This window comes from Colobus angolensis, unplaced genomic scaffold (assembly GCF_000951035.1).
Source record: "Colobus angolensis palliatus isolate OR3802 unplaced genomic scaffold, Cang.pa_1.0 Scaffold42, whole genome shotgun sequence".
In the NCBI taxonomy this organism is placed as follows: Eukaryota; Metazoa; Chordata; class Mammalia; order Primates; family Cercopithecidae; genus Colobus; species Colobus angolensis.
The window spans coordinates 6,955,829-6,982,663 of NW_012117599.1; the positions used below are offsets into that span (position 1 = coordinate 6,955,829).

General features: G+C 37.7%; 1 protein-coding gene across 3 annotated transcripts in view; it reads left to right on the top strand.

Moving 5' to 3' along the window:
• The window catches only part of TMEM182 (transmembrane protein 182), an 89,402-nt gene that overhangs the window by 27,930 nt on the left and 34,637 nt on the right, over positions 1–26,835 (top strand). For 2 of the 3 annotated variants that reach the window (XM_011956619.1, XM_011956617.1), the window contains 2 exons: positions 3,690–3,789; positions 5,425–5,523. In XM_011956619.1, coding sequence (XP_011812009.1) covers positions 3,690–3,789; positions 5,425–5,523 — 199 coding nt within the window. Of the gene's footprint in view, positions 1–3,136; positions 3,452–3,689; positions 3,790–5,424; positions 5,524–26,835 lie in introns of those variants that run through there. The other variant, XM_011956616.1, reaches the window with a different exon arrangement.

Consider the following 26,835-nt stretch of genomic DNA (forward strand, 5'->3'; position numbering starts at 1 on the left):
GTTTTTCTCAATAGATGCACACATATGAATGGTTGGAAATTCTGAAGTTAATAAAATTAATGGCAGATTTAATATGTTGAATAAACAAACCTAGTTCCTGAGGCAGTACTCCCCTAGAGAGTGGTCTTTCATGGCATTTATCCGGGCTCTGCCCTGCCTCGTAAATGCTCTAGCAACATTTTTATGGTGATGTTTATATATTTTTGGATAAACCAAAAATGGCGAGAAAATGTTATTCATGGATGAAACTAGTCCAGAAAGATGATCCTTTTCTCTGACAAAGACCAAAATTGTGATAAATAGTAACAACAAAGTCTTATGCTCTTTTCTACTAATTAAAAAAACATCTACTTTTGTGTTTGTGTGTGTGTTAAAGATTTAGTATTGGTGCATGGAATTTTAACCATAAACCATTGAAATATAAATAAGATAAATAAACTCTTCCTATCCAACAGATTTCTCCTTCTTTCCAAACAACAAATCTTTGTTCTAACAAATCTTTTTTTTTGTTTTTCCCACTAGCTCATGAAAATTCCTCAAGGTCAGGGCCTATATATTGTAGCCTCAATATCTGATAAAATGCCTGGATGCTCAAAAGTCCACAATGAGCACTTCCTGAAGATGTATTCCCCTCCCCTGTAGAAAACTTAATTTGCTCTAATATTGCATTAATTATAGAATAGCATCTGTATTAAGTTTATCTTGCTACTATAACAAATTGTCCCAAAATTAATGGCTTAAAACAACACAGATTTGCTATCCCACAGTTGCAGAGGTCAGAAATTCCACAGGGATCTCACTGAGCTCAAATTTGTGGACAGGACTGCATTCCTTCCTGAAGGCTCAAGGGGAGAATCTATTTTCTTTACTCTTCCTAATTCCAAATGCTCTCTATATTCCTTGGCTTTTGGTCCCCTTCCTCTGTCTTCAAACCAGCAATTGTCTGACCGTTTTGCTATGGTCACGTTTCTGTCTCTGGCCACTCGGCTAGGACAGGTTCCCAGGTTTTCATGTAAGGTTTCCTGTAATAAGATTGGGACCACTTGTATAATCCAGGATATTGCCATGTAAAATAACATATTCATAGATTAGGATTAGGGCATGAACATTGTTGTGAGGCCATTACTACTCTTAGCACAGTATCCAGATAAGAACGGCAGTAGTGTTAAGCTATTAGAATATGCCCAGAATATTTTTACTATGTCTCACTTCAATCGAGCACTTGAAAATTATAGGAAAGAACCAGAACAGGGGGGAGGAGGTTTGGAGTTGTACCAATCTCAAGGGCGTTTAAAGGAATAGAGTGTTTGGCTTAGAAAAATATGGCTTAGACCTCTATTTAGGAGTAGGGGCAGACTGTGATTGATGAAGCCTGAGATGATGGCTGTCTTCAGAATATCAGAAAGTTCTGTCACAGACAGAGGATTGAAACTTATGCTTCACAATCTCAAAGAACAGAATAGAATAAATACCTGGAAACTCCTAGAGTGCAGCTTTTGGCAGAAAATCAGGCAGAGCTGTTATGGCTGTTATTGATGTCCTTAAGTGCCACAGGCTAGAAATGTCATAGCTTGATGGTGTGGGAAGTCTTATAAAAAATATTTAAGTATTAGATGAGGGATCATCTCAGATGAACCCTTAACCTAAATCTAATCCTCGTAGTTAATCTCATAGTTAATGAGATTAATGTGTAACATTCTATATGGCTTAGAATTTTTTTTTTTTTTTTTTTTTTGAGTGTTGCTCTTGTTGCCCAGGCTGGAGTGCAATGGCACGATCTCGGCTCACTGCAGCCTCAACCTCCTGGGTTCAAGCATTTCTTCTGTCTCAGCCTCCTGAGTAGCTGTGATTACTGGGATTACAGGGGCCCGCCACCATGCCTAGCTAATATTTTGTATTTTTAGTAGACATAGGGTTTCACCTTGTTGGCCAGGCTCCTGACCTCCACCCACCTCGGCCTCCCAAAGTGCTGGGATTACAGGCGTGAGCCACCATGCCTGGCCTTATTCATAGCTTTTGAATACCTCTGATTGCATATAGCTACAGTCTAACAGGGCCCTTCATCTTTATTGAGGATCGTTTTGCTCTCACAAAATCCATTGTAAGGATCTATCCCATGCCACAAAAAGGAAGGGGTGAAGAAAGCTGGTAGAGTTGAGATGCCCCCTTGGCAGGTGAAGTGGTCCAAATTATTGTTGAGAATATAAAAACAATGACCAAAGGAACGGTGCAAAATTTTAAATGCACACAAATACTTAGAAAAATACTCTCCTCTGGCGTATCAGACATAAAAACAAAACAAACAAGCTTTGAATAGTCAAGGCTTGAAGAAACTGTAGATTCATTGCTATTAGTGGTCTGTGTATTAAGTATGATTCATATTTTGAGGAAGTTAGATATTTTAAAATGAAGACAAAAGAAGTAGATAGGGTTATTTCATCTTAATTCAGGAAATAATACATTTTTGAGACTTTTTTCACCAATCCACTTTGGGGATGATTATTTGGAATAACTTGTTTAAGATTCATGAGACTGCTGCAGAAAGTACTGTTTTTTTTTTTGTCACTAGTGTATGCTGCATAAAAGCTCTTCTTTATACTTTTTCAAGAATTACCTTACCATGAACATTCTTGACCTTTTAAGTATACATCTGAATGTTTAGATTATAAACCTGAACTGTACTGTGTTATGTTAGACTATTTGACCAAAAACGTATTTTCTACCACAAAAAAAGTCCAAAAGGAATTAAGTAAATTACAACTTCAAGTGTATTCAAGATCGGTCTTAGTGGTTCTTTGTATCCATGATTTACGTATCTTCAAAGAGAGTCTTCAGTGTCTTTGGGATTGTAATGGGCATTCTAGACTAAGAGGAGCTTGTTCAGACACTTAAGATTTGGGACCAATGCTTTCAATGACTTCATAGCCATTCCATCTTCTTTCTACTTCTGTGGATTACCCAACAGCAATAATAATCATCTGAGCCAGCTTCTGATACTTCTCTCTATAGTCAGGAGAAGGTCAGCTATTTTTTGATCCCCATGGGAGAAAGACAGCTCCTCAATCACTATCTTAAAATAGCCAGCAATTCTCAGCTGCTGGGCTGGAGTCCCTCCAGGGCAGAGCAAAGGGGATATGAATCTGCCGGCGGGGCATGAGCGAGAAGCCACCAAAACATGAGCTAGGACAGCCTTCTCAAGAAGATTCTGCCGACTCAAAAATATTATTCTTTTTTTTTTTTACCATTTTTTCTGAGAAACTAGGTGTCTTACCATTTTAAAATTTCGTCTTTTATTTAAAAGGAAACCAGTGAATTGAAAATGAGACTAAATATCGCTATCTTCTTCGGAGCTCTCTTTGGTGCTTTGGGGGTGTTACTCTTTTTGGTGGCTTTTGGATCGGATTATTGGCTTCTTGCAACTGAAGTGGGGAGATGTTCAGGTGAACAGAATGTGAGTCTCTTCTTCAAAATAGTGATGCATATGGTAGTTATGAAGATAGTCTTATGTATGCTCTTGAAATCAGAGAGGAGTAGTGGAGTGTCTTATTTCTTCATAGAAGAGATATGTAGAAAGCTACGGAGCTTTGTTATTTGGGATAAAATACATGTCCTTAAAAATTTCCTGGCTGTAATGATTTTGATTATATTTCTTGTACTGATGGCAAGTTACTTCATTTTGTTCTGTTCAGATAGAGAACGTCACTTTTCACCATGAAGGATTCTTCTGGAGGTGTTGGTTTCATGGGATTGTGGAAGAGAATGACTCCAGTATTTGGAAGTTCTGGTACAGTAAGTACAATTTAGCTTTATTTTCCCTCTTGTCTTTAAAATAAAAATGAACAGTTTCTTACATAGTATATGTCACTTTTAGAGGACTGGATTGTGAGTTACAGAATCTCAATTAGATGTCTTTAAAAGGTTCATCATGTAGAGATTCCTTTTCAGTAAGTAGACATGGCTATAGGAATAATTATTTTATCTTTTAGCATAAAACAGGAGTCTGAATATTTATGGCAAAACTGAATTATCCAGTGTTTCTCTGCTCCTATTTAGAATACACTAACTCGAACAAACAGAAAAAGTATTGTCTATAGCATTTTTTCAAGTGTATGTGAATACTATGTTGCAAATAAATGAGATGTTTTTGCTATCAGCCCTTGAAATCTCAAATGTAAAAATGCATAAATAGAGATGTATTATTTTATATTCATAGCTTCAAAGTTAACAGTATCTTTTTTTAAAAAAATGATAATTACCAGCAATGGCAGATGAAAGCTTATATTATTTGAGCTTTAACCAAGTTTGTTGGCACTATCAAGAAATGCCTTGCTTTTGATGTTTGTGTTCTCATTGAAACTTTAAAGTCACTTTTTAAGGTAGTGTAACTTTTAAAAACTATAATGCATTCCTTCAATTGTGTTTTTTATATTGAATTAATCTTTGAAAATCCATTTATTGAAAATAGCTAGCACTTATTTCATTGTATTCAACAATGAAAGAACTGTTTATTAGCCTGAAGCTTATTGAGAATTGAAATTATTAGTCTTCTTATCAAAAATCAAAGTATGGTATATACATAATAGTCAGGATTATGGAATATTTAATAAAAATAAGAGGTCCCTGAAAACTTAAGCAAGCTGGTGGTAAGTTGGCATATATAAGGAACAAAGTAGTGATGAAGCCACGTTTTGAAGCAAGTACCTGACAGACTATCTTACAGTGGATTTAGGGGCAGGAGAATAAACATGTAACTTGCCAGTGGAAATGATTTAGACTTTGGTAAAGGAAAGTAAGTCAGACTGTGCAAGAGGAAGATTTTGCCAAAGACTTTGAGAAAGAAAGAATATTTCAATATTTCAATCCACCTTAAAGTGTACATACAAAAATTTTAAGTTTTCAGACAACTGAAAAGTACCTTCTTGTGACATTTTCAAATATTAAAAATTTATTTGAAGTATTGTATAACTTATCATTTGCGTTCTTCCCTAAAATAAAATGATATAGAAGAAATTTTTTCATTAATTTGAACTAATCAAGGTTAAACTTAAGTTTGTTAGATTTTTAAAACAATGATTTTTTAATCCCTACTGTGTGCTAGACACTGTTAGGTACTAAAGATTATGTGAAAATAGATGAAATATAGTACCTTAAATCGCAAGGTGATATAAAGGGCATTGCAATTATTCCATTGAATTATGTCATGTAGCTAGATGTTCTGGATGAATCCACCTTCCAAGTCTCATGTGCATCTTGATACGAGTTTCCTAGAAGGCCCTCCTCACAACGATTCTCTGAATTTGCTGATGGAACCAGTAGTTTTATTTTGCTTGTGTGACCCTTGTGCTCTGTATTTCTGTTCCATTAAGGATGAGTCATCACTGAGTTTTTCAATAACAGGTGCCATTTTTTTGCTCTCCTTCCTAGCCAATCAGCCACCATCCAAGAACTGCACACATGCTTACCTGTCTCCATACCCCTTCATGAGAGGCGAGCACAACTCGACCTCCTATGACTCTGCAGTTAGTAAGTACCTTCTGTCCTCAGCCTACCTCTGAAAGGGTTTTATCTTTCTGAAGGATGCCCAGATCAAAATTGTTGAGAGCAATTAAAAAGCAATTTAAGACTTGTAATTTCAACTTTTTTGATATCTGTTAGATTAAAAAATGTTATTTTTAATGTGCCATTTATAATTTTAAAGAACATAACTTTGATCTAAAAGTAAAGTCATTGTAATTTACTAGCTGCCTATTAAAGTATTTTTAAATGTGTTTTCCCATATGAAGATAGTAATATTTATTAAGAAGAACTGCTTCTTAAGGTTTTAACAGACCTAAAATGAGTCCTACAGTTGAAAATATTGTAATATACATCATACTTCTAAAATTTTTTTGTAAGCATTACACATGAGAATATAACAGATAAATATATAATATGTATATAACACATATATATGATATAAATATATAGTTACGCTACTATATTCATACACAATGACTGAACTCTGTGTGTGTAATATCCCATAGGAGAAAGACAGACAGATATCATTAACTTAAAATCACATTAAGAACATGAAATTTGTAATAACTTGCCCAGGGTTGATACAGACTATCAATGTCATATATAGAACAGAAAAGTGTTTTTCAAAAAGAATAGCTATTATATTTAATGTTCTTAATAAATTAATATTAGTCAAGGTTCTCCAGAAAAAAGAGAAACAATAGAACACATGAATATATATTATATACACACATATAGGTATATACGTATGCATATACACATACACACACACACTTAGAGTGAGAGAGGGTGATTATGAGGCTTGGTGAGTCTGAAGTCTACAGGGCAATTGGCAGGCTGGAGATTCAGGTCAGAGCTGATGTTGCAGTCTACAGTCTGAAGGCTGGAGACTCCAGTAGAACTTTTCTTCTGCAGTCTGGAAGCTGACTTTCTTCTTCCTCAAGAAACCTGTTTTTTCTCTTTAGATCTTCAGCTGATTGGATGAGGCCCACTCATAGTATGGGGTAGGGGGTAATCTACTCTACTCAAAGTCAAGGAATTGTAAATGCTAATTGCATCTAAAAATACCTTTACAGCAATATTAAGCTATTATTTTACCCAACGACTTGGCACCATAATCCAACCTAGTGGATATATGACAGTAACCATCACAGAACTCAACACATCTTTACATGTAACTATTTTTCATCTTTCTGTTAAATATGTAATTCTGTACATTATAATTTTGTTTTAGTTTTCTCAAAGAATGTAGCATTTGCTTGTATTACATCAAGAATAGAACACTTATAAAGAGAGTATGAGATCTGGATAGGGAAAGAGGTGAGCTGACCCGCAGCTGTGCTTGTCCACCAGGGTTCCTTGGGTTCAAAGGACTGGAGCCACTTTCCTTGAAAACATGTGTGGTATGGATGCTCCTTCCCATTAAAAGCTGCAGAAGGCACCGCACTCACATTTGTCAAAACTTTGGTGTCATGTGGAATGGACTTAGAAGTATACAAGCCCACCTGTCAGTAGTAAGAGAAGAGATGGATGGCATAGGAAAGAATAGGAGAAACTCTTTTGTTTTACAGACAAGTTACAAAACGATGCTCCTTCCCCAGCATTCTTACTTTTATAAAATGAACTGAAAAGTAATACAAGGTTGGCTTTCCAGAACGTTAGGTATCAGCATAAATATTAGTATTGTTGTTATGCATATAATGAGGTCCTGTGATAAGATATGTATTGGAGGCACTATATATTTTAAAATGATCACATATTTGAAAAGCCTTTGCTTCAGGGAGATAGTGGAGAACTTGAAAAACAAAGTAACGTAATCTGTGCGTAATAATTATGATGGAGATGGATTGTAAATACGTGTCAGAAAAATTATACTGCAATGACGCTTAGAATTATTATGTGGCACTGCATTTAATTAGTGTGTCACTTTTTTGATCTAGTGACAAAACCAAATCCAATTTTTTAAAATTATCAAATTCCTCATTGGCACACATACTGGAACTCATTCACTTTCAGAAACTTTGTCAATCACTTTAGGTAAAAATGATTGAGATGTGCAAAGATGTGTTCTACCACAGAAATGCTATACCCAAGTTTCATTCATCATCATAATAATGTACAAGGAAATTTGATAGTATGTTTGTTAAATTTGTGGGTTTTTTTGTTTGTTTCTTTCCTGTATCCAAGAGAAAGGTATAGATTTCGTCGGAAGCTTTGTACCTGACTTTTCAGTATGGTTTCCTAGTTAATGAGACTACATATCCTTCACTACGCTTGAGAATCACTATTAAGTTTCACGTAGCTTCACTTACCCGACATCAGATACTTGCCAGGTCACCTTTGGTAAATTGAAAGTATCATTTATAAATTCTGATGTATTGTGGCCTGGCAAAGTATTGGTGAAATGGCTTTGTAGTGTCCTGAGCTTTTACAATTACAGCTAGCCAACGTTGAATTCAGTGAAAATAATATAGTGGGTGTATGATTTTTCTGGAGTAACAATTTTAGAATTATAGGACACTACCAATGAAATTATCCTTTTATAATAAGGAGACTGGGAATTAGAGAAATCATGTGATTCTGTCTTCATACAGCTGCTTATTGGCAGAACCAGTGCAAAGAACCAAGTCTGGCTTTTGTTTTATCTATAATCTAATAAACTGCAATGAATGAAAAGGCTAATTGTAGTGCATACTATTAAAAAATATAAGTCTTTTATTTGTGTCTTTACAAAATAACAAATTAAACTTCCATTGGCTCTTTCTACCTTTATATTTGAACCTGACTTGTGTGTATAATCAGGCCTAATTCAGTGTTTTCTTTCATTTAAAAGAATCTCAAATACACATTCTGAAATTCAGTTATTCTCAAATCTAGTTATTTGAATGACTGGCCAAGCCTAGTGAGGGTGGTCTGATTCGCAGAATTGCTTTTGAGGTAGGCTGTGTACTTCTAAGTCCATTAAACAATTCTGTTACCTTTGGAGACTTGTCAGGAGTCTAGATTTTCTGGTTTGTTTCATGTTTACATTCAGTCACAGTTCACTTGCTTGGCATCATTTGGCAATGATGTAGTGAACAGAAATGAATTTTCAAGACAATTCTACCGAGAGTGAATTAATTTTTTGCTTTCTCAGTGTCCCCATAGCCTTTGATGACCCCTCTATCAGTGCTCATTATGCTTAACTGCAATTGTTTGTTTACCTCACTTCCTACATTATGTATTCGAGCTCTCCAAAGCATAGTTCCTGGTAATTACTAGATGCTTAAAAATATGTCTAGAATGACTTTGCGCAAAATTACAGTTACTGTTTTCAGCAATAAACTAATTTGATTTTATTTTTCCAAGTGGAAATGTTTATAAACTCAATTGCATACTTTTAATTTCCTCTGAAGCAGAATGCAGTGAACACAGTTTCAGCTTTTCCTGATGAGTGGGAACAAATATATACTTACAGGGGTGAGCTCTCTGACCTTCTTTAAGGTCGTCCATCTCAGTATCTGTCCCCTTGCCCCAGGACCTGTGTATATGCCCTAAACTTTCCCAAACGCTGTTCTTCTCTTTCTTCCTCCTCCTCTGTTCATTTTTCTAACAGAGCACGTTTATCCCTCCAGCCAGTTCAAACCTCAGTTTCCCAAGGAAGACTTCCTTACCTGCCCCCTCTACCCTACTGGTACCTGCGCTGGGCCATGCTCTCCTTTATAAAACCCAGTCTTTAATCTGATAATTCGTAGCACAGTTTTAAACTATTTACTCGTGTAATTATCTTGTTCATGTACTTTCTTTCCAGTTCAATCCTAAGCTCCATGAGAGTAGGGGTCTTGTATGTTTGGCTCTCTTTTGTATCCACTGTGGACCAAAAGCTGAATGCATGTTTTGGGGAGACTTCATTATTACACTGTACTGTGGTATTAATACTGATGCCCTAAGTCACTATTGATGTGCAGAATTTCTTTAGCCCTTTGCTAAATTGACCTACACTTTAAAAATTTTAAATTTTTTTTAAAAAAATTGTTTGGCCAGACATGGTGGCTCACGCCTGTAATCCCAGCACTTTGGAAGGCTGAGATGGGCAGATCACTTGAGGTCAGTTAGAGACCAACCTGGCCAATATGGTGAAATCCTATCTCTACTAAAAAAAAAAAAAAAAAAAAAATCACACACACACACAAAATTAGCCAGGCAGGGTGGTGCACACCTGCAATCCCTACTACTCGGGAGGCTGAGGCATGAGAATTGCTTGAACCTGGGAGGCAGAGGTTGCAATGAGCTGAGATCATGCCCCTGCACTCCAGCCTCAGCAACAGAGCAAGACTCCAGCTCAAGAATTTTTTTGTTTTTTTGCATGCTTTTTGTAATGTTTGGTCTTCCACGTGGTTTTCACCTACCAGCTGTCTTTTGCTTTTATTGTCAATGTTTATTTATCTAGTACTATTTTCTGGTCTTCTTTCACCCTTATAAAAGTGTAAGCTGAAGTGAATGATGTGAGGCTACAAGCAGGGAGGCTACAAGTGAGGCAAGATGTTAGTTGGCAATGCATTAGGCTGCAAGTAACAGAAAACAAACTGTAGCTCAAAAGGTTATTTTTCTCCTGGAACAAGAGGGTCAGAAGCACCTTCCACAATGATGCTGTCAGGAACCCAGGCTCTGTCAACTGTTTCTTCTACCATCCTTGGAGTCACCTTCATGCTCTTTCATTCTGAAGAAAGTGGAAGTGCTCTTAGAATTTAACAGTCAGTTTCTGCCCATGTTTTATTCATCAGAACAATGTTACGTATCCCTCTGGTTGGTACACATTGTTTTGGGCTGTCTAGCAACATAGAAGGGAAATGGAGAAAGCCTGGGAGTGAATGAAAGTCAAAATCATTCAGTGAATCAGTATCATCAGGGGTTGAACAAAGGTGGGACCATAAAAATGGAAAGGAAATAAAGAATATAATTGATATGTGAGGAGTTCACATGTAAAATTGGTAGCCAAACAAAAAAGAGCTGGAGGGATCAAGGATGACGAAGAAGTTTCCTTTTCAAATAGGTGTAATTCAGTTTAAATAACATACAGTAAAAAGTAATGTGGACATGTACCTTCAATAAGTATTATTTTAGTGGGTTTTTAATCCTTTTATATGCATATTATATTCTGTTTTAATCATCATAAATACACGTCCATCTTACTTTTCTGTTTTTATGTTAGCACACATTTCCCCATGTATTTACTTAGTGATTTCTCAAATTTTAAACATGTTAGTTGCTACCTCAACATCAGAAATAATTCTATGTATGTAGCACTTTTTTAATAATTTGTATTTATTCTTTGGGTTGTATTTCCAGAAGTGTGAATAGTGAATCAAAACATAGGAATAAGTTTTCTTTGACATTGTTATTGTGCCATACTATAAAATTGCTTGCCAACTGGTACTAAACTGTGAATTACCTTCAACTAAGAAAATTTGGTAAGGTGGTCAGAAATCTGAGGGTTAAGAGGGGGCATGTTTTGAAGTAGAGCATGGCAATTTACTATGGTTTGGACGTATTAAATTTGAGTTGATGGTGGAGTAACAGTTTGGAATAATTCAGCAAGTAACTTGATATGCAAAACTGGTTTTCCTGAAAGTCATTAATTATCATAGTTGATACTGATGAGAAATTGCAGAGGTGATTTTTGATATCAAATATAATCTTTAAGGAAAACAATCGTAGGAAAGAAGACAGTAAAATATCAATTATTCTTAGGGGAAGAAGGGAAGAAGAAAGACAGCCCACAAATGAGGGAGAGAAAGAAGCATTAAGTAACAAGTCAGTGAGCAGTCTGGTGCATTTTCTTGGGAAGGAGGCAGTGGTCTTCAATGTCAAACGCAGAATGAATGGACATGAGAAGCAGGCGGGAAAGAATTGGGTCATAAGCCAATGATGTAAAAGTTCTTGGGGCCTAGTAACTCCGTCTTCACCAAGGGCTCAGCTACAGACACCCATTAAAGGCTCCTTGTTCTAGGCACCTACTTCTATCCTAAATCCACCTAAGGCTTCCAGATCATCTGCTGTGTATCCCACCCCGGTTCACTGCCCATTCTCTTAGGTAGGACCTGAGGACTCTTTCCTCTTTACTCTACAATGGCCTTCCTCCCTCAGGGATCCCATTCCATTTTCCTGCACATTTTGTCACCTGAGGATCCTCCTGAGAGCCAAACCCTACCTCAGGCTTCCTCCTTTCTTCTCTTCTCACGGGAAGAGAGGTCAGACAGCAGTGATCTCACAAAGAGGTGGTATCAGAATGATGGGAATGTAGAAACCACATGCTGGGATGCTTGGGGAGTGAGCAGTGAGGAAGTAGAGACCTTTTCAATCAGCCAACACTGCGGCTTGGAATAGCCACCAACAGAGCACAGCATGGTGGAGGATACAGAGTCCTTATACAGACAGCCACATCCACACACAACAACTTGCTTTACCATACAAGGCAAAATAAAATACAAACATGAATGTCCTGACATTTGACAGTTTGAAACAGCCCAGGAAGAATTAAGATTTGAGGCTAGAGTTTATATAACTGTAAATTCTTAAATAATTTAGGAGGCACATCAACCTGTTGTAGGTATCTAATCTCACTGAGATACCCCCACCTCAGCCCCCACCCTGGCTTACAGATTGATTACTCTGTTGTAGCTGGGTCTTATTTATCAGTGTTTTGGGTGTTCGTATATGGTGATTCTGGACATTGTCCTAAATACAGCAAATCGTTCCAGATACTTCCACTCTATTTTAGTTAGCTGGAAAAAACTACACACCACAAAATTTAATGGAAAATGCCATTTAGTCTCCTTTTCCCGTAAGTGTCAAGTACTTAGATATTTGGAAATGCCTAACGTCAACTTAATTTCCCGGTATTCGTTCAGACATTTGGGATCACACAGGCATGACCACAGACACAGTGTCACATTACAGGAGTGGCTACAGTTCCTGAATAACAGCTGACTTTCATCTGGGACCCCAGCCCAGGCTCCATTGCATGCAGGCTTGGGGCTGCTCCCAGGGTGGCTCACTGGGCTTCCACATGCCCTAGCTCTTGAGGATAGAGTTGGCTTGAAAGTTCTAAGGCACAACATCAAGGCTGTCCTTAAAAATCACTTTTTTTTCAGAGGGTGCCATTTTGTGTTCTGTACAATTTATTTGTGGGCTTCTCAGAATTGGTTGGCAATTTATGTAATATTCCTGCAATAATGGGAGGCAATTGCTTCCTGAAAACAAGACCTGTGATTATCCCAGCAGCATGGCCTGGGTTCCCTTCGCAAAGGACAGGCTTCCACCTCCACAGAGGCGTCAGTGATCCCTGAAAATGCCTGCCACACTCAGTAGCAGAAATCTCCTCTCACACTAGGAACTCCTGATGTGTACAACAGGATTCCTCATCCTTGGCACTATGGACATTGTGGGCCAGATAATTCTTTGTTGTGGGACTGTCCTGTGTATTGTGGGATATTTGGTAGCACCCCTTGCCTCTACCCAATAGATCCCAGTTATGATAACTAAAAATGCCTCCAGACATTGCGAGGCGTCCTGGGTATGGGTGGGCACAAAATCACCCTCTAATAAGAATCACTGAGGCCATCTAGACATTTAGTCCCAAAACGTCTAACCCAGGCCCAGGGTTTTCTTTGAAATTTTATACTTATACTGCTTATACCTTGTGCTCAGCTCCAGGTCTGGGCCCGAACACCACACAAGAATAACTTCCTTCCACTGCCTTCTTTCATGCAGGGTATTCAAACCCCAAAGGAGCAAGGAGCTGTCTGGGCTTCTCTTATCTTGAAGCCTTATTGCTTCTGCCTGAAACTTTGGACCTTTCCGTAGGAGAAAGCATCAACTAGAACCAAGGAAAAGCAATTTTTGAGTGCCTGCTGTATACTAAGCACTGTTCTGGATGCTTCAGAATCAGCCCTAAATTCTTGCCCTCATGGGACTTTAATTATAGTGGGGAGGCTAAAATAAACAGTCAGTCAGTCAAGCACTTGGAAGAAAGTAAAAGATGCGAGGGGTGTGTGTGTGTGCAGGGACTTCCACGCTAAATAGGGTGACCAGGGAGGCCTCATCAACAGGTGAGGTTTGTGTTGAGGTAGACATCCCTAGGTTGAATGTGGGTCCTGCCATCCGATGAGCTGTTTTGGAAGCTCCCCTAGTCCTTCTTTCAGAGACTAGATAGGTGCTGCAGAGGGTTTAGCACAGTGACTGGCTCATGGTAAGGGTTCTACGGGGGTACAAGCTGGGCTTCCGGTCTGCATTCCTCACCTGGTGCCATCACTTTGGCTAAGAGCACTCGGGCAGGCTTCTTAATCTCCACAAACTGGTTTGTAAAAGGGAGATAAGAATAGTTTCAACCTCACACAGTTGTTTTCAAAATGAAAAGATATCATAATACAAATGCTTGGCATAGTCGTTGCCATGTAGTTGGTATTCAATAAATGCCAGCTATTCTTATGATGATACACCAATTTAGAGCACCAAAAATAAGACATCATTGGGGCACATAAATTCATCATAGCTTCTCCAAACACTTTCTGCTGTCTGAAGGGTGTGTGTGTGTGTGTGTGTGTGTGTGTGTGTGTGTGTGTGTGTGTATCTGTGTGTGTGGCCACATAAGGCATTTGGCAGACTTCCCAGCCAAGAGTTAGTGCTTCATAGACGCATGTTCATTATTGGTCATTATCACTGTCATCCTAGTACATGGTAGTTAATATTATGTCATCTGTACTCACCAAGATATGCCACTCTTTAGCTGGTAATTGTGTTTAAAATGTACTCAACAGATATTTTTTGAGCACATACTATATATGCCAGACACTTATTTTAGGTTCTGAGGAACAGTGGTCAAAAAAGAAAAAAAAAAAAAAAAGGATAAAAGTTCCTGCCCTCATGGGGCTGACATTTGGGTTGGGTGAAGGGAGTCAGATGAAGCAACATCGCTTGGCCGATTACACAGTAGTTACAAGATGACACGTGCTCTGGAGAAACCTAAGACATGGACAGGGCTGGAGACGAAGGGGGTGGACATAAATAAGAACTCCGTAAGGTGGCCAGAGGAAAGCACATCTCTGACACTGGAGTGGAAACCAGAAGAAAGCAAGGGAGCGAGCCATGCGGTGAGAAGAAGAGTGTTTAAGACAGAGGGAACATCAGATGCAAAGGCTCAGAGGTCAGGGCATACTTGATGGGTGCTGACAACAGAGGAGAAGGTGGACAGCTGGCGAAGAGCAAGTGAGGGGAGCATAGAAGACATGGTCAGAGAGGCAACTGGGGAGCTATTGAAAAGACATCGGCTCATTCTCTGAATGAGATGAGAGGAGGAACTAACGAGTGCCTCCAGTCTGACATGTTATACAATAACCTCTCCAGCTCGTTGGATCATTAGCAGCCTATGGAAAGGCAAGGGAGGAATCAGAGAGTCCAGTTAGGGGACTTGATGTATTCCGGATGACTAGGACCAGGATATTAGGAGGTAAAAATGTGACTCATTCTAACATAGTCCTATTAAAATTATTTAACCACCATAAGGGAATCTATCAAATGGACATCACCTGTAAAAAACAAAACAAAATAAAACACCAAAAACACTGTGTATGTATGGACTGCTGTGTACTTTAAAATATCAGTTCTGGAATTTTTTTTAATTTTAGACTTTTTAAAAAACTATTTCACTTTAGAAATTTTTAAATTTTCACAGAAGTAAAGAGTATAAGGAACTTATATGTTACCATCACACAAATTTAATAATTATCAACATATCTTATTTATACATCTATATAAATCTATGTAAATAAATCCACACTGAATTATTTTAAAGCAAATTCCAAACATCATATACGTTCTACCATAAATATGTCCATATGTATCTTTACAGATTCTGCACACTCTCTGATGGTTTTTAAACTTTCTTTCTTTCTTTTTTTTTTTTTTTTTTTGAGACAGAGTCTCGCTCTGTAGCCCAGGCTGAAGTGCAATGGTGCTATCTTGGCTCACTGCACCTCTGCCTCCCGGGTTCAAGTAATCCTCCTGCTTCAGCCTCCCAAGTAGCTGGGATTATAGGTGCATGCCACCATGACGGCTGGCTAATTTTTTTTGTTGTTGTTTTGTTTGTATTTTCAGTAGAGATGGGATTTTGCCATGTTCACCAGCCTGGTCTCAAACTCCTGACCTCAGGTGATCCACCTGCTTCAGCCTTCTAAAGTGCTGGGATTGCAGGTGTGTGCCACCGTGCCCGGCCATTTTGAAATAATACACATTTACAGGTGGTTGCAAAAATAGTACAGAGGACCCCATGCCCCACTCTCCTGGTTTCCTTCATCGGTTACGTCACTATAATGCAATATCCACACCAGGAAACTGACATGGGTACCATGCGTGTGTGTAGTTCTGTGTCATTTATCTCATGTGTAGATTCATGTGAGATCGCTACCCCTAAAATGATGCAGAACTATTTCATCCACACAAAGATCTCCCTCATGTTACCTCTCATAGTCACTTCCCCGGCCATTTCTCAGCTTCTGCAACCACTAATCTGTTATCCATGTCTATCATTTTGTCATTTGAGAATGTGATAGAAATGAAATCGTACAGTGTGTGACCTTTTGAGACTGGCTTTCTTCTGAACTGATACCCTTGAGATCCATCCAAGTTGTGGCATGCATCAATAGTCATTTCTATTTATTGTAAGTAGTTTGTTTAACCATTCACCTGTTGTAGGGCATTTTGGTTATTTCCAGTTGGGACTATTACAAAGATTGTATACAGCTTTTGTATGGACATAATTTTACATTTACCCAAGATGAATGCCCAGAAGTACAATTGCTGAGTCATACGGTAAGTAAATGTATAGGTTTTTAAAAAACTGCCAAACTATTTTCCAGAGTAGCTGTACCACTTTACATCCCCACTGACAACGTATGAAAGATTTAGGTTCTCTGTATCCTCACCAGGTTTTTCAGTTGACGCTAGTTTTTCACTTTATTTTTTTAAATTAAAATGTTTATTTTTTTGTCCCAAAGTTTTTTACTTTAGCCATTCTTATAGCTATGTAGTGATATCTCAATTTGGTTTTAACTTACATTTCCTTAATGTCTAGTGATGTGAAACATCTTTTTGTGTTCTTAGCTGCCATCTGTATGTCCTCATCAGTGAAATTTCATATCTTTTACTCATTTTCTCATTGGATTAGTTTACTTTTACATAGAGTTTTGAGAGTGCTTTATATATTCTAGATATGAATTCTTTTCAGTTACGTGGTTTGCAATTTTCTCTCGTTATATCATTATATAGCATGGCTTTTCATCACCTTAACAGGAACTTTTGCAGAATAGAAGTGGTGAATGTTGGTAAAATTCAGTTTAATGATTTTTTAAAATAGTGCATGCTTTCAGTGTCACGTTTAAGGGCTGTTCACCATTTCTTAGGTACTTTTCTTTTCTTTTCTTTTCTTTTTTTTGAGATGGAGTCTCACTCTGTCGCCCAGGCTGGAGTGCAGTGGTGTAGTCTCGGCTCACTGCAAGCTCTGCCTCCTGGGTTCATGCCATTCTCCAGCCTCAGCCTCCCGAGTAGCTGGGACTACAGGTGCCTGCCGCCACACCTGGCTAATTTTTTTTTTTTTTTTTGTATTTTTTAGTAGAGAAGGGGTTTCACCTTGTGTTAGCCAGGATGGTCTCGATCTCCTGAGCTCGTGATCCGCCTGCCTCGGCCTCCCGAAGTGCTGGGATTGCAGCCATTCCTTAGGTCTTAAATATTTTTCTCACATATTTCCTTCTAAAAGTTTTATGAATTACACTTAAATTTCTGATACATTTTGAGCTAATTTTTGTATAAGATGTGAGTCTCACTCTTTTTTGAAGTTGTATGCCCAGTTGTTCCACCACCCTTTGTTAAAAAGACTGTCCTTCCTGCATTGAGTTGCTTTTGCATTTTTGTCAAAAAATAGTTGATCCTACTTGTATGGGACTAATTTTTGGATTCTGGATTCTGTTTAATTGATCTGCATCTTTATTCCTCTGCTAGTACCACAGCAATTTAATTATTAATCTGTCTAGTAAATGTTGAAATTAGATAGAGTGATTCCTCTTTTCTTCTTTTTTCAAAAAAATTGTTTTATGTAGTTTAGATTGTTTTATTTAGTCTAGATTATTTGGCTTTCTGTATAAATTTGAGAATAGTCTTGTCTACATAGCTACAGAAAATGTTGCTGAGACTTTGGCATGAGTCATATTAAACCCACTTGGGGAGAATTGGTATCTTCATTACGTTCAATCTTCTAATCCATGGACACGGTTTATCCCTCTGTTGATTTAGGTCTTCTTTGATTTCTTTCGTCAGTATTTTGCAAGTTTTAGCACACAAATACTATGTGTTTTGTTACATTTACATCCAGTGAATCCATTTCTGGAGCAATTGTAAATAATATTGTATTTTACATTTCATTCTCCATGTGTTTATTGCTAGTATATAGAAATGAAATTCAGTTTTTTAAAAAAAGAATAAGACTTTTAACAGCAGTTTTATATTTACAGAAAAATTGAGTAGAAAGTACAGAGGGTTCCCGTCCCACCACCTACACAGTTTCTCCTATTATTAACATCTTGCTTTATCTTAGTACATTTGTTACAATTGATGAGCCAACATTGATCCATTATTATTGACTAAAGTCAGTAGTTAACATGAGGATTCACTCCTTGTGTCAGGCATTGAATGTGTTTTGATAAGTGTATAATGGCATGTATCCACCAGAGTATCATGCAGATTAGTTTCATTACCCTAAAAATCCTCAGTGTACTGTTTATTTATCCCTTTCTGCCCCCAAACCATGGCAACCACTGATCTTTTTGCTCCATAGTTTTACCTTTTTCAGAATGTCATATAGTTAAAGTTACACCATATGTAGGCTTTTCAGATAGGCTCCTTTCACTTAGTAATATGCATTTAAGATTCCTCCATGTCTTTCCATGGCATGATAGCTCATTTCTTTATTGTGATAAATAATGTCTCATCAGTGGGTGTATCATTATGCATTCATCTACTGAAGCACGTCTTGGTTGCCTGTAAACTTTGGCAATTATTATTAAATCCGCTATAAACATTTGTGTGCAGGTTTTTGTGTGGATATAAATTTTCACCTCTAGGGTAAATGCCAACGAGTGCAATTTCTGGATCATATGGTAAGAGCATGCTTAAAGAAGCTGCCAAGCGGTCTTCCAAAGAGACCATACCATTTTGCATTCCCACCAGTAATGAATGAGAGTTACTGTTGTTCTATATCCTTGTCAGCATTTAGTGTTATCAGTGCTTTTGGACTTAGGCATTCAGATAGGTATGTAGTAGCATCTCATTGTTTTAATCTGCAGTTCTCTAATGACATATGATGTTGAACATCTTTTCTCATGCTTATTTACTATCTGTATTTCTTCTTTTGTGAGGCTTCTGTTCAAATTCTCCCAGTTTCAAATTGGATTGTTTGGTTTTTTATTCTTGAATTTTAAGATTTCTTCGCATATTTTCAGTACCAGTCCTTTATTGGATACATGTTTTACAAAAAAGAAAAAAAAAATTCTCCCAGTTTGTGGCTTTTCTTTTCATTTTCTTAACAGTGTCTTTCACAGAGCAGAAATTTCAAATTTTGATAAAGTTCAATTTGTCTTTGTTTTTTTTTTTTTCTTGGGTGATGCTTTTCGTAGTGCATCTAAACAAATCATTACCCAACCAAGAGTCCTTAGGGTTTCCCTTGTTTTCAAGGAGTTTTATGATTTAGCATTTTACATTTAGATCTATGACTTATTTTGAGTCAAATTTTGTGAAAGGTATAAGAGCTGTGTCTAGGTTCATTATTTTGCATATAAATTTTCAATTGTTTCAACACCATTTATGGAAAAAACTACTTTCTCCATTGAATTCCCATTGCCTCTTTGTCAGATTAGTTGATTATATTTGTGTAGGTCTGTTTCTGGGCTCTCTTTTCTGTTCCATTGATCTATTTATTATTTTACCAATACTACAATTCCTTTGTTATTCTAGCTTGATAATAAGTATTGAAGTTGGATTGTGTCAGCGTTCTGTCTTTGTTTTTCTACTACGATAGATTTTTAAATGTTTAGCTTGCTTTCCTGCAAATATGCTGAATTTACTTATTAGTTCTAGGAAATTTCTGGAGATTTTTGGATATTTCCTACGTAGATAATCATGTCATTTACAAATAGGGACAATTTTATTTCTTTCTTATTTAAATGTCTTTTATTTCCTTTTTTTTTTTTTTTTTGGCCTTATTGCACAGCCCATGACTTCCAGTACTATGTTTCTGTCGTTGATTTCTAGTTCATTCAATTGTGGGCAAAGAACACAATCCATGTAATTTCAATTCTTTTAAAATGGTTGAGATTTGTTTTACAGCTTGGGATACGACCAGTATTGGTATATGTTCCTTGGTACTCGAAAAAAATACATATTCTGTAGTTTTATTGTATTCTATAAATATTCGTTAGTTAGATACTGTTGGTTGATGATGTTGTCTAGTTTTTCTATATATTTTCTAATTTCCTGTGTAGTTGTTCCATCAACTAGTAAGAGAGAGGTGTCAAAGTCTCCAGCTAAAATTGTGGATTTGTTTATTTCTCTTTTCAGTTCCATCAGTTTTTGCTTCATATATTTTATAGCTCTGTTCTTTTTTATACATACATATTTAGGATTGCTATGTCTTCTATGTCTTCTAAGTACATTGAGCTTTTTATCAATATGTGATGTTTTCTTTGTGGTGAAGTCTACTTGATCTTATATTAATATGGTGACTCCTACATTATTTTAATAAATGAACGATATAACACTTTTTCATTCTTTACCTTCAACTTACCTATATCACCAAATTTGAAGTGAGTGTCTTATAGACAATGTATAGTTGGGTGATTTTTTTATAAAAATCTGGTCTGGGAAGCTGTGCCTTTAGTTGTTGTATTTAGACCATTTATATTTAACATTATTATTGATATGTTATGGCTTAATTCTGTCATATTGATTTTTGTCTTCTGTATTTCTCTGCCTTCTTTTCCTGTCTTCCTGGGGCTTACTTGAAATATTTTTAGAATTCTATTTTGTTTTATCTATAGTGGTCTTGAGTGTATCTCTTTGTATAACTTCTATAATCATCAGTTCAGCTATTACATCATAAATATATGTTATTACGGTCTCTCGATGTTGACATTTACCAATGCAAGTAAAATACAAAACTTTACCTTCTTCATGTTCCTTTACCTTCTAGCAATTATAATTCTCACATATTTCTTCCATATATGTTGAGAACTGCATGCAACATCTTACTCTTTTTGCTTCAATCATCAAACATCCTTTAGAAAACTTAAGAGGAGGAGGAATATATATTATATTTACCCATATTTTTACACTTTCCGTTGTTTTTGCCTCCTTTCTGGTGTTTCTCTATTATTTAGCTTTTGTTTAGAAAACTCCTTTTATCTTCTTAGTAATTCTGTTGGTGACAAATCTTAGTTTGCATTCATCTAAGGATGTCTTGCTTTCCCTTTCATTCCTGAATTATATTTTTTGCTAGGTCTAAAGTTTGAGGTTAGCAATTTTTTTTCTTTTAGTGCTTGAAAAATGTTATGCCACTTTTTCCTGACCTTCCTGGTTTCTGATAAAATATCCACTGTCCTTCAAGTGGTTTTTCCTTCTATATAAGATATTGTTCCTCCATCCCTGCTTTCAGGAGTTTTCTTTGCCTTTAGTTTTGAGAAGTTTAATTATCACATGTTTTGGTGTGTATTTATCCTGTTTGGACTTTGCTTAGCTCCTCAAAACTTTAGATTTATGTCTTTTGATGACTTTGGAAATTTTCAGTCATTATTTCCTTGAATACTTTTTCAGCCCTGTCCTATTTCTTCTGCTCTTCTGAGATTTAGGAGAAATGAATGCTAGACCTTTTGTTATAATTCTAGAGATCTGTCAGTTCTTGTGCATTTTTAAAGTCTATTTTCTGTTTGCTTTTTAAATTGGATAATTCTCATTACTCAATCTTGAAGTTAACTTACTGTTTTCTCTGTCCTCTTCATTCTGTTATAAAACACATATGTTAAGTTTTTCATTTTAGTAATTATATCTTCCAATTCTAAAATTTCCATTTGGTTCTTCATACTTTCTATTTTTTTTTTTTAAATGTGGTTCAAGGCCAGGTGTGGTGACTTAAGCCTGTAATCCCAGCACTTTGGGAAGCCGAGGCAAGTGGATTCGAGACCAGCCTGGCCAACATGATGAAACCCCGTCTCTACTAAAAATACAAAAAAATTAGCTGGGTGTGGTGGGGTGGGGGGACCTGTAATCCCAGCTACTCGGGAGGCTGAGGCAGGAGAATCACCTGAACCCAGGAGTCAGAGGCTGCGGTGAGCCAAGATCGTGCCATTGCACTCTAGCCTGGGCAATAAGAGTGAAACTCTGTCTCGGGGGGGAAAATAAATTTGTTCAAGCATTTTCACATTTGCCATTGAAGCCTTTTCTTTCTTTCTTTCTTTCTTTCTTTCTTTCTTTCTTTCTTTCTTTCTTTCTTTCTTTCTTTCTTTTTTGTATCATGGCTGTTTTAAAATCTTCATCACATAACTTCATCATCTCTGACATCTCAGCATTAGTGTCTAATGATTATTCTTTTTCACTGAAGTGTTGAGTTTCCTGGTTCTTGGTATTACTAATGATTTTTTATTGAAGCCTGAACTTTCTGAATATTATATTATAAGACTATGGATCTTATTTAAATCTTTTGTTTTAGTTGGCTTCCTTTGATACCACTCCAGTGAAGGAGGAGTAGGCATTGCCTTATTAATTCCAGGCACCCCCTAAGCCTCTGAGGCTCCCTGTTGCTACTGAGTGCTAGTGAGGGTTCTGGCCTCCCATGATGCTTCCTCTGATACCACACTAGATGGGCAAGACCTCATTATAGCTCTAACCATGGCTTCCACTGACAAAGGTGGTGGAGGGCATTGTGCAGTGGGGGTGGTGAGGGTCCTGACCCTCCACTAGGCCTCCTGTGATACCACTCTGGTGAGGAGGGGCTACCTCATTTCTACCTCTTAGGAGTAGAAGTGTTAGCACCCTATATGGTTTCTACTATCACTGTGGAGGGTGGCCTCATTGCCATCCTGCAGGGATGAAAGTCCAGTCTGCTTATTCAGCTTTCTCTGATATTACCTGGACTTGTGGGGTTGAAGGGGATGTGGTTGAGACACCTTGTTGCAAACTGTGGAGGGGAGAGTGTACACTCTCAGTTTTTGCTTGTGGCAGTGGGACTGCAGTATTTTGTAGTGTTTGGTCAAAGTAGAGGGGTTATTTTCTAAAAGTTTTTTTGCCTTGGCATGCTGTCCTTTACCTGGTCCTTTGGATGGGCATTTTGTTTGGTTTTTAATCTGTGTCCATTGTTGATTCTGGCTTGCTGGCTTTTCCATCACTAAGTCTAGAATGCATGTGCAATAAGAAAACCCAGGAAATTCACCAGGCACAGTGCTATTCCTAGGGTCCCAAAGTCCCTTGCTGGCCTGTCTTCTGCTGTCCTCCTTCTAGAGACTTCTTATGCTTGTTTTATAGACAATGTCCAGAGTTATTAGTTGTACTTACTAGAAGGAATAGGGATAAGTGTGTCTACTTCATCTTCCTGGAAGCAGGAGTTAACTTTATCTGGTCATTTTCTGAAGGAACAGCTGACTGGATTAACTGATAGGCTGGGTATGGGGTATAGGGAAAGAGCAGTCATTAATGACTCTTTTTTGTCCTTAGCAACTGGAGGAATGGAGTTGCTATCAGTAGAGATGGAGAAGGAAGACTGGGGTTGAGCTGATTTTTAAGAGGATGATTTGCAGTTTTTGAACATGTTACATGTAAGATACATAGTGGAGTTTTGTAGGCTTTCGGTTTGCAGAGTCTGGAGTTAAAACTGGAGATCTGGGCAGGAACTGTGCATTTAAGGGTCATGACATGGAGGTATAAAGCTATGGGATAAGACTAAACCACCTGAGAGTGAGTGCAGAGAGAAGGGAGATCAGTCTAAAGGCTGAGCCCTAGGATGCTCCATTGTTACGAGGTCAGGAATAAGAGTCAGGACCAGCAAAGGAGACTAAGGATGGGCAGCTTGGGAGGCAGGAATCATGACAAATGTGTTCTCAGGGCAGGGAATGATGAGATGGACCCAGTACTGCTGAGAAGTAGAGGAATGCACAACTGAAATCTGATCCTTGGATTTAGTAGGTTGTCCAGAGCAATGTAGAAAAACGTTTGACCTAAAGTTTTGCCTCATAGGACTTTTACTTATCAAGCTCACCATCACATTTTATATCATTCATAAAAAGTAAACATTAGTACTGCTTGAACTCCAGTGCTGGGATGAGGAATTTGACCCAGTGAAATTATCAACAATTACAGCCATAAACTGCTCAAAGGCACCGTAGTAATTTCATCAAAGCTATTTATTTATTTCTCGTTTCTTCTGTCTAGTTATTGAAACCTACTAACATATTGGCCAGGTGTGGTGGCTCACGCCTGTAATCCCAACACTTTGGGAGGTCGAGGCAGGTGGATCACCTGATGTCGGGAGTTTGAGACCAGGGTGGCCAACATGGCGAAACCCCATTTCTACTAACAATACAAAACTTAGGCAGGCATAGTGGCCGGTGCATATAATCTGAGCCACAGGGTAGGCTGAGACAGGAGAATCACCTGAGAGGCAGGAGAATCGCTTGAACCCGGGAGGCAGAGGTTACAGTGAGCCGAGATAGTGCCATTGCATTCCAGCCTGGGCGACAAGAGTAAAACTCCATAGAAAAACAAATAATAATAATAAAAATAAAACTACTAACATATTGATCATTTATAAAATAGAAAAGTAATTTTTATTGGCTATTTTATAAAAATTATTAATATCACAATAAATGACTTTATTTCACTTTTGTTTCAAATTAAATGGAATGATGGAAACGTATGTGGGGCTCATATTATATGCAATCATACTTCACTTTTGATATGTTGCCCCCTTGGATCTTAATACATGACCTCATAGTACACCAAGACTCGCTTGAAAGCCAAGGATTTCATCTGAAGCCAAGGAAACAAAGAAGTTAGGTCTTTCCCCCAAAGATCGGCGAGCTGCCTCCATTTCCATAACTTTCTTTATAATCAACTCTAGTAACATTTAAAAAATATTTATGTTTCATGTTCCTCATGAGCAGTAGTCACTTTAAAACAGGATCGATTTGTTAATCAGGGAAGATTTGGTAAGTTGTATTATTTTACTTTTTAACTTCAGTATAGCACGTCAATATAATCTTTTATTTTCTATTGAGAAACACGTTTGGGGACGTGGAGATAAAATTACAGCGACTTGGGGGGAGGGGGGAGGGATTGCATTGGGAGTTATACCTGATATAAATGACGAATTGATGGGTGCTAACGAGTTGATGGGTGCAGCACACCAACATGGCACAAGTATACATACGTAACAAACCTGCACGTTATGCACATGTACCCTAGAACTTAAAGTATAATAAGAAAAAAATAAAAAATAAAAAAATAAAAAAATAAAAAAAATTACAGCGACTTTTAAACATAAATATTTTTAAATATAACTGATTTTTATCAGGTGCTTTTTCCTAGTACCCAAATTCGTTGCTTCAAGTCTGTACCTAGCCAAGGCCAAGGCTGTTATTTACTCCAATAAACGATAGATTTAATATTGTTAAAGAAAGTGAAATGTCTTATGGAAAGCAAAGTGTTAACTTGTTTCCAGAGCAACAGCTGTTGTTATGCACTATGGAGGGTATTTGCTGTAACAGCTTGCTATGTTGAGTAGCTAGAGAGGAAGTCTTCCAAAGATATATCCTATCACTGCAAATAAATAAGGAAAATGAAACCCCCTCCTAAACCATGTACAGAGAAGCTGTGGGAACACTATGTTTGATTTTTGCAATGATTTCCTGCGTAAAATGGGCAATTCTAGATGGCTGGTTTTTTCAAATAGAAACTTGAAAGTTCAATGTATGCAGTTCATTATCAAAAAGAAATATTGACAATCTACATGCTGGGACTCTAAGCAGAAGAGTCAGGAGTGACTTCTGATGCTATTGATTCTCGTTTGTATGGAGAAGCAAACAGAAAACTAAGGGGGCTGGTTAAGTGGCTTGCTTCTAAAGAAGACAGCAAATAGTTGTCAGGTCAGTGAGGACAACTCAAGACTACCAGCAGACATTTCCACAACATTCCTTTAGCTCCGTCCCTAGAAGAACCACGTCCGTAAAAGATGCCCAGGGAGGTACTGCCCTCGGTGAATGCTGACATTAAACACCAACGATCTGTTGGGTGCAGTGGTGTACTCTTTTAGTTCCAGTAACTCAGGAGGCTGAAGTGGGAGGATCTCTTGAGCACAGGGGTTTGAGGCTATAGTGAGCTATGATCATGCCTGTGACCAGCCCTGCACTCTAGCCTAAGCAACATAGTGAGAAGCTATCTCTAAAAAAACAAACCAAAAAACACCAGTGATCTTGTTTCTTGATAAGTAAAGAAAATGCGACTCTCAGCCTGTAAATAAATAAACTGCACACATTTGTTCCAGGATAAGGAGGTATGCCTGCCCTGCCAGAGATGCTAGCTATGTCTCAGCTATCTTGTCTGTTCCAATGAGACACTGATCTTACCCTGGCTATGCGTATGTGGTTCACATCCCAAACTACGCAGGACCTAATTCTGAACTGGCCAAGTATTTTTCCAAGGCATCTGCTGGCAGGCACAGGCCACAACTTGCAGGCACAACCCTCTCAGCCTATCAGCTGATAGCTACTCTCTGTATCGTTGTTTTCTTCTTAGAAACTTTTTGTACCTCTCTTTTTTTTTTATTATACTTGAAGTTCTAGGGTACATGTGCACAACGTGCATGTTTGTTACATGTGTATACATGTGCCATGTTGGTGTGCTGCACCCATTAACTCGTCATTTACATTAGGTATATCTCCTAATGCTGTCCCTCCCCCCTCTCCCCACCCCACAACAGGTCCCAGTGTGTGATGTTCCCCTTCCCGTGTCCAAGTGTTCTCACTGTTCAATTCCCACCTATGAGTGAGAACATGCGGTGTTTGGTTTTCTGTCCTTGCGATAGTTTGCATGGTTTCCAGCTTCATCTATGTCTCTACAAAGGACATGAACTCATCCTTTTTTATGGCTGCAAAGTATTCCATAGTGTATATGTGCCACATTTTCTCAATCCAGTCTGTCACTGATGGACATTTGGATTGGTTCCAAGTCTTTGCTATTGTGAATAGTGCC